Source organism: Myotis brandtii, unplaced genomic scaffold (genome assembly GCF_000412655.1).
Source record: "Myotis brandtii unplaced genomic scaffold, ASM41265v1 scaffold650, whole genome shotgun sequence".
NCBI lineage: Eukaryota > Metazoa > Chordata > Mammalia > Chiroptera > Vespertilionidae > Myotis > Myotis brandtii.
In genome coordinates this window covers 521,842-529,816 of record NW_005370517.1, presented here as the reverse complement: position 1 = coordinate 529,816, position 7,975 = coordinate 521,842, and the positions used below count along the sequence as shown (strand labels likewise).

The 7,975-nt window shown below is 43.8% G+C and overlaps 1 protein-coding gene across 4 annotated transcripts in view; it reads right to left on the bottom strand.

Moving 5' to 3' along the window:
- LOC102239270 (zinc finger protein OZF-like) overlaps nt 1–7,975 on the bottom strand; it is a 120,632-nt gene that overhangs the window by 29,428 nt on the left and 83,229 nt on the right. The window contains exon 6 of one of the 4 annotated variants that reach the window (XM_014528755.1): nt 5,343–6,606. The exons of 2 other annotated variants lie outside the window; for them this stretch is intronic. In XM_014528755.1, the coding sequence (XP_014384241.1) occupies nt 5,377–6,606 (1,230 nt within the window). In that variant the 3' untranslated portion in view covers nt 5,343–5,376. Of the gene's footprint in view, nt 1–5,342; nt 6,607–7,975 lie in introns of those variants that run through there. One more of the 4 variants, XR_001359533.1, reaches the window with a different exon arrangement.

The following is a 7,975-nucleotide window of genomic DNA, read 5'->3' as shown; positions in this document are numbered from 1 at the left end:
GGGACGGGGAGCGTCAGCTTTAAAGACAAACACCCTCCTCAGGGGGAACCGCCACCTTCCCCTCCACGGCCGCTTCCGTCTGCAAGGAACTGCGCATGCGCCTCCCTGCGGGGTGGGCGGGGCCAGAGCCTGAGCTGAGCGACTCCGCGATGGGGGCGGGGCCGAGCCCGGCGGCCAGGCCTGTGCAGGGACAGAGGGAGGGAGGGCGGGGCAGGAGCGAGGGGGCAGCCCCGGGTCCCCGCTCCTCCTCCCACAGGGACAGCCCTTCCTGGGGGAGTTTCCCACGTCATTGTCAGGGTTTTGGCTGGTGACGCGACTGCGAAAGGATTCACAAGGGCTAGAGAAGAGACAGGAGCAGAGAGAGGGCGTTTATTTTACTTCTTTAAAGGGAGGAAAGGGCCAGGTGCCCTCTGATGGCACAAGGCACCCCAGATAGAGGGGCTGTTCCTTTATTAGGGTGCTAGCGAGTAAATGGCAGCTGTGGCAACAGCATAAAGAGGGAGGAGGAACCTGGAATTCACACAGAAGTTTCCCAGATCCCAGAGGCTGTGCTTAGAGCTATGGCTGGTCTGCCCTTCAGCTGCAGGTGTCCCAGGGAGTGGTCTTTCCCAGGATCTTTATAAGCCGGGAACACATTCTTACAGTGAAGTTACAGAGAATTCCAAAGGCGGGCAGATTGGGTTTGAAACCAGAAACTTTCTGCCTGCGATTTGCCTGGATCCTTAAACCCTCAGTGAGGAGGGGGGAGGGGAAGGGCAGCCTGCTCTCTCAACCCTCCCCGTCTCCCCATCTGAAGGGAGAGGCAGCTTGAGTTAGGGAAGCAGGTGGATGGGGGTGTCAGATACAGAGCCAGGTATCCATTCATGGTTAGACCCCTGTTAAGGTCCCACCCAACACAGTGAGAAGGAAATTTTACTTTATGTATTTTTCAAGGGATAAAAATGTTCTGGTTGTTAATTTTGGTCTTTGAAGTCTTTGTGTTCTGGGAATGCATTTTTTTGGGGGGGGATCTATTTTTTAAAATTACATTTTATTGATTTTTTACAGAGAGGAAGGGAGAGGGATAGAGTTAGAAACATGGATGAGAGAACACCGATCATCTGCCTCCTGCACACTCCCTACCGGGGATGTGCCTGTAACCAAGGTACATGCCCTTGCCTGGAATCGATCCTGTGACCCTTGAGTCCGCAGGCCGATGCTCTATCCACTAAGCCAAACCGGTTAGGGCTCATATTCATTCTTAAGGATTCTTTCTGAGGTTTTTGCTAGTTGAGTCTGTACTTTATTCATTTCCATATTCTCATTCTGTCTAGTTCAGTGCCTCTGCTGCACAACCCGCTCCGGCAGCGACAGCGTCTCAGTCTCTGGCACAGGCACCAGCTGAGGCTGTGGCTAGGATCCCGCCCTCGCCCCCGCTGCGCTGCGGGGCCCAGCCCGGACAGGCCTCCGCCACTTCTCGGGGGAATGCACTTTTAACGGAATATTTTGACTTTAGTAGTCCCCATAACCTAGTTAATGGGACACTGATATTAATGTAGAATGTCTCTTGTTAGTTTTCCTTATATTTGGGAAACAAAACAATTTTAAAATCAACAATATTTAAAACAGAGCTATTAGAATACTAGTGGCCTGGTGCAGGGATTCTTGCATATGGAAAGGAAATTAATTAGGAGAAAGATTTGTGTGGTAATTACATTACTGCAAAAAGTTACATGTCAAGCCCTAACCGGTATGGCTCATTGAGTAGAGCATCAGCCTGCAGACTGAAAGGTCCCAGGTTCGATTTCGGTCAAGGGCGTGTACCTTGGTTGTGGGCATATGCCAGTAGGAGGTGTGCAGGAGGCAGCTGATCGGTGTCTCTCTCTCATTGATGTTTCTCTCTATCCCTCTCCCTTCCTCTCTGTAAAAAATCAATAAAATATATTTAAAAAAATGGATTCCCCCCAAAAAATGCATTCCCAGAACACAAAGACTTCAAAGACCAAAAATAAAAATATATTTTAAAAAATTATGTCAAAATAGTTTATATAGTATAGTGTTATATAATTAAAACACCCGTGCGATAGGCGCCAGCGAGAGCTTTATATGTATCACATGTGCAAAAGTCTACGTTTATTTTTAAGCTGTCAGTGTGGCAGACCAGCTGGTCGGTCACTTAGCCTTTTACATAACTATTATCAGTTTACTTAGTCCCATCACCATTTCTGTTTGAGTATTTTCCACTATTTTTATGAATATAGGTATTCCTTTGAGTTTTATAAATCTCTATTTACTTTAAAGATATGGCCTGTTCAGAAACCTCTAATTTACAGTAAGTCAGACTTGATTATGTTTAACCTATATAAGTATTTCATCTCTTTAGACCAATAAAATATTAACTATTGCCGCCCAAAGCCAGAAAACACACCACACATAACACATAGACAATCCATTCTATACATACAGTAAAAACTTTTACAATGAAAATGACACAATGCTAAACAGATACAAATAAATGGAGACATTCCTTAATATGTCCAAGTGTCTACAGAAGAGATTACCTACGGAAATTCCAAGGCAATTTTGGCTGTAATTTAATAAACAACACTAGAATTTATATGGAACCAAGCAAAAGAGATGTGGGACAGCCAAACACTTCAAATGTAGGAAAGCTGGAAGATTCACTTTTTTTACACTGGAAAACATTTTACAAAGAACGAGCAACCAAGTGGGTGTGATCCTGCATTAACATAGACCCATACACCAATGGAACGAGGGGAATGCCCTCAAATAAACCCTGATGAAGCCTCCCCTGCATGCAACAGGAGCCTTCTCTGTGGCAGAGGATACAATCCACAGGGGCAAATGCAACCTCCAGAAATGATGTGGTAAAAGTGAGCTCCAACTTCCCGACATTCCTGTGGATTTCCTCCATAAAACTGATAATGGAATGAAACCCTCTCCGGTTAGTGATGTCTGTTTATCCACATCCCTCTCCATTCTCAGTGGTGAAGGTATTGAAGTCAGGGACTCAGACAGTTAGCTACAAATATTTATTATGAAAACACTCAGAAAGTTTTTCATGTGTGTTGGAAATTGACAATTGCAAAAGGTAATGTCAGGAGCTAATTTGCCTCCACCCTCTCCCAGGCCATGCAGGGAGATGTTGGTAGTGAGGCTGAAGCAACTCTGTAGGAACTGGACCTCAGTGAGGAGCGGGAGGTGGAGAGGGGCTTGAACCCAGTAACATAACTGCAATTGGAATTCATGTAAGCACTTTCATTAAACAAAAATTGCAATGGTCTGTGTGAGGATGAAGAAACAAAATTCTCCCTGGGTAGACAGGTAATTTCATACTGACACCAGCAGCCTTTCTTGCTCCCTTCCTCATTCCCCAGGGTGACCAAGACTCAACAGCATTGCGTTCCAGTCTTTCAGAGGGACACGAACCGGGATATGAGATTTGGATGACTAAGACATGTGAGCATTTAGGATAATAGCATTGCTTAAAAATAAACCTTTTAAAGAACATTGTGATAAACTGCTTTAGTAAGACAAATGTTGTGTCCAACACTTAACCTTAAATACTGTTTTTTCACTACACACCTTTTATTATTTCATGAAGCATTTTAATGTGACACCTATTCCAAAATTAAACACATCAAAATATTGCTGACTTAGCTCAGAAGGACATTGAGCTATCCTTTCTTTTTAAATATATCCTATTGATTTTTTAGACAGGGAGAGGGATAGAGAGTTAGAAACATTGATGGGAGAGAAACATTGATCAGCTGCTTCCTGCAAACCCCCTACTGGGGATGTGCCTAGGGCAACCAAGGTACATGCCCTTCACCGGAATCAAACCTGGGACCCTTCAGTCCGCAAGCCGGCGCTCTATCCACGGAGCCAAACCGGTTAGGGCGAGCTATCCTTTCTTGGAAATATTGTCCAAATGAAACTTCAAGCACATGTACACTGGTTATTCTATCTCCTTCTTTTATAAGAACCCCACTTCTAACAGATTAGTACCCCACTCTTGTGACCTCATATAACCTTAATGACCTCCTTAAGTACCCTATCTCCAAATAGACATATTGGGGGTTAGGGCTTCAAAGTATCCATTTTGAGGAGACACAATTCAGTCCTTAACACTCAGCATCTCAAGTTCATTATGTTATATAAACCACCCCAAAACTGATTCCCTTAATGCAATAATTCAGTATTACTTATGCGTCTATGGGTTGGCCAGGTGGTTCTGCTTCATATGGTATAGGAAGGCAAATGTTGGTACTGAGGTTGAAGCAACTGTGTAGGAACTGGGACCTTTAGTTTAGATCAACTTTTCCCTAAACCAATACATGATTTCCCATGCTTCCAGACTTCAATCCTAGTTCCTTCAATTCTAGTTCCCTCCCATGTACCTGTCCACTAACTCTCCTTCCAGCGTCTATTCACTAGCCAGTCCCAAGGCCATGTCACACACGTTAGGTTTTTATTATTGAGCACCTCAATCTTAGTCTCTTCTCTTTCAACTAGTCTTTTTAAAAAATATATATATTTTATTGATTTTAGAGAGGAAAAGAGAGGGGGAGAAACATCAATGATGAGAATCATTGATTGGCTGCCTCCTGCACGCCCCCCACTGGGGAACGAGCCCGCAACCCAGGCATGTGCCCCTTGACTTACGAGTGTCCCGACTAACGAGTTTTTTTGAGATACTAGCCATCTCTCGGCCGATTTTTTGCTTTGAGTTGCAAGCTCAAAAAAATTTGGGTTACGAGCCAGCTTCAGATACCCCACCACTAGTTGGCGCAGCGAACAACGTCACAGTGATTTGACATACGAGTAATTTGAGTTATGAGCTCCATTACAGAACGAATTAAACTCCTAAGTCAAGGCCCCACTGTATGTGCAAGACATTTATTGGTTGCCTCTCGAACATCCCCTGAGCAGACCAGGAATCACACTCCCAATCTGGGTCTTTGTGCACTATGAACCAAACCTGCAACTTTTAAAAAAATATATATATGTATTTTATTGATATTTTTACAGAGAAGAAGGGAGAGGGATAGAGAGTTAGAAACATCAATGAGAGAGAAACATTGATCAGCTGCCTCCTGCACACCCTCTACTGGGGATGTGCCCACAACCAAGGTACATGCCCCTGACTGGAATAGAACCTGGGACCTTTCAGTCTGCAGGCCAACGCTCTATCCACTGAGCCAAACCAGTTAGGGCAAACCTGCAACTTTTTAAATTTTTATTGATTCAGAGGAAAGGAGAGGGAGAGAGAGACAGAAACATCAATGATGAGAGAGACTAGTTGATCATCCCCAACTGAGGATCATGGCCGCAACCTGGGCATGTGCCCTTGGCTGGGATTGAACCCAGGACCCTTCAGTCTGCAGGCCGATATTCTATCCACTGAGCCAAATCGCCTAGGGCACGAGCATGAATTTTCTTATGGCGAGTAAGTTTTCTCGACTCCCTGAAGTCTTTGCCGCATTCATTACATTTAAAAGGCTTCTCTCCAGTATGAATTCTCTGATGGTTTATACAGCCCGAGTAATGCCAAAAGGCTTTGCCACATTCATTACATTTATAAGGTTTCTCTCCTGTATGAACTCTCTGATGTTTATTAAAGGTTGAGGACTGACTAAAGGCTTTGCCACATTCGTTACATTTATAAGGCTTCTCTCCAGTATGAACTCTCTGATGTTCAGTAAGGGTTGAGGCCTTACTTAAAACTTTGCCACATTCTCTACATTTATAAGGCCACTCTTCAGTATGAACTCTCTGATGAGAAGTAAGGGATGAAGAGTAGCTAAACGCTTTGTCACATTCTCTACATTTATAAGGCTTATGTCCAGTATGAACTCTCTCATGTCGCTTAAGGCCTGAGGTCTCACTGAACGCTCTCCCACATTCTCTACATTTATGAGGCTTCTCTCCAGTATGAACTCTCTGATGCTTAATAAGGCCTGAGGAGCATCCAAAGGCTTTGCCACATTCCCTACATTTATAAGGCTTCTCTCCAGTGTGAACTCTCTGATGCAGAGTAAGTTGTGGGGATGACCCAAAGGATTTGCCACATTCTGCACATTTATAAGGCTTCTCTCCAGTATGAATACGCTGGTGACGATTACGGTGTGAGGAGTGATTAAAGGCTTTGCCACATACTTTACATTTGTAAGTCTTCTCTCCAGTATGAAATTTCTGATTTAGAGTACAACCTGAAGGCCAATTAGATGTTTTACTAGAACCTTTACATTCATAAGGTTCTTCTCCACTATGGATTTCTTTCAGTTTACTTGGATTGAATATTTGACTGGAGATTCTACCACAGGCATTCCCTTTGTAAGCCTCCTCCCCAGCATGAATACCCTCTTGTTTGATGTAACTTGAAGATTCCTGAAAAGATTCCTCACATTTACTTTCTTTGAGTATCATCTCCACAATAGGAATAACTTGATGTATATTATGATTGGACATTTGGTCAAAGAGTTTTTCACTTTCATAATGATCCTCTGCAAGCTCACTTCTCCAATGATTATTATGATATGGCTCTTGCTTAACGGTTTTCCAATATGCGTTCCATTGATAACTTCTGTCTTCAGTATATGTACCCTGGTGATAACGAGAGATAGAAAGGCTTTCAGTGACAGCAATAATTTAATTAAACGTGTAAACTTGTTTTATAAGAACCATTTTGTGATACTCATTAAACCAAGATGGTTGTGTAAAAAAAGCATCCCCAATCTATAAAAATTATAAACAAAAAATAAAATGTTTAATTGTCAGAGGAATAATAATTAATCCTTGTTTAAAAGATTGCCAAAATGCCTGGAATGCGTGGCTAAGTGTTTGAGTGAAGATGTATAAACAAGGAGGTTAGGGATAGAGTCCTGGTCAGGACACATGCTTGAGTTGTGGGCTGGAACCCCAGTGAGGGGTGTGCAGGAGGCAGCGAATCAATGATTCTCAACATTGAGATTCTTCTCATTCTCCCTTCCTCTCTGAAATAAAAAATGTATTAAAAAAATAAAAATATATTGTAATTGAGCACATTTAAATTGCATAAGTACATTATAAATCTCAAAATTTTAGAAAGGATTGACTAAACAATTCCACCACACACTTTAAACAATTAAATGATTATTCATAACACAGACTGAGTTTCTAGTTTTTTTCAGATTTCCTTTCCAAGGATACACAACAGTAAAAAGTCGTTTTCTACTTTCACCTGCAGAAACACACTGATCTGCCAATGTAACTGACTTTAAAGTGGCAGGTTTCTCAAATGCATAATACCCTTGACCTCTTTTGGTAACAATAATTTTATTATTAATAATGATTACAGGTTAGTTCTATTTATATTAATACTAGAGGCCCGGTGCACAAAATTCGTGCATTCGGGGGGGGGGGTCCTCTCAGCCTGGCCTGTGCCCTCTCGCAGTCCGGAGCCCTCGGGGGATGTCCAACTCCCACGGCAGAGGTGGGAGAGGCTCCTGCCACTGCCACTGTGCTCGCCAGCCATGAGCCTGGCTTCTGGCTGAGTGGCGCTCCCCATGTGAGAGCGTTCTGACCACCAGGGGGCAGCTCCTATGTTGAGTGTCTGCCCCCCGGTGGTCAGTGCATGTCATAGCGAGCAGTTGAGCAGCTTTAGCATATCAATAGCATATTTTGCTTTGATTGGTTAAACAGATGCCTAGACAACCAGATAATTAGCAAATCAGGCTTTTATTATATAGGACCACTGTGGGGTGGGGGTTCCCTCAGCCCAGCCTGCCCCTCTCACAGTCCGGGAGCCCTCAGTGGATGTCCTACTGATGGCCACAGTCTGGCAGCAGAGGCTCAGAGCAGGTGTCCCGTGTGTGTGTGTGTGTGTGTGTGTGTGTGTGTGTGTCTCCCCACTGGGGGTCTGCCCCCAGCCACATTGGAGTCTCAGAGCAGGCACTGTGTGTGTGTGTGTGTATGTGTCAGCTGGGGGCCTGCT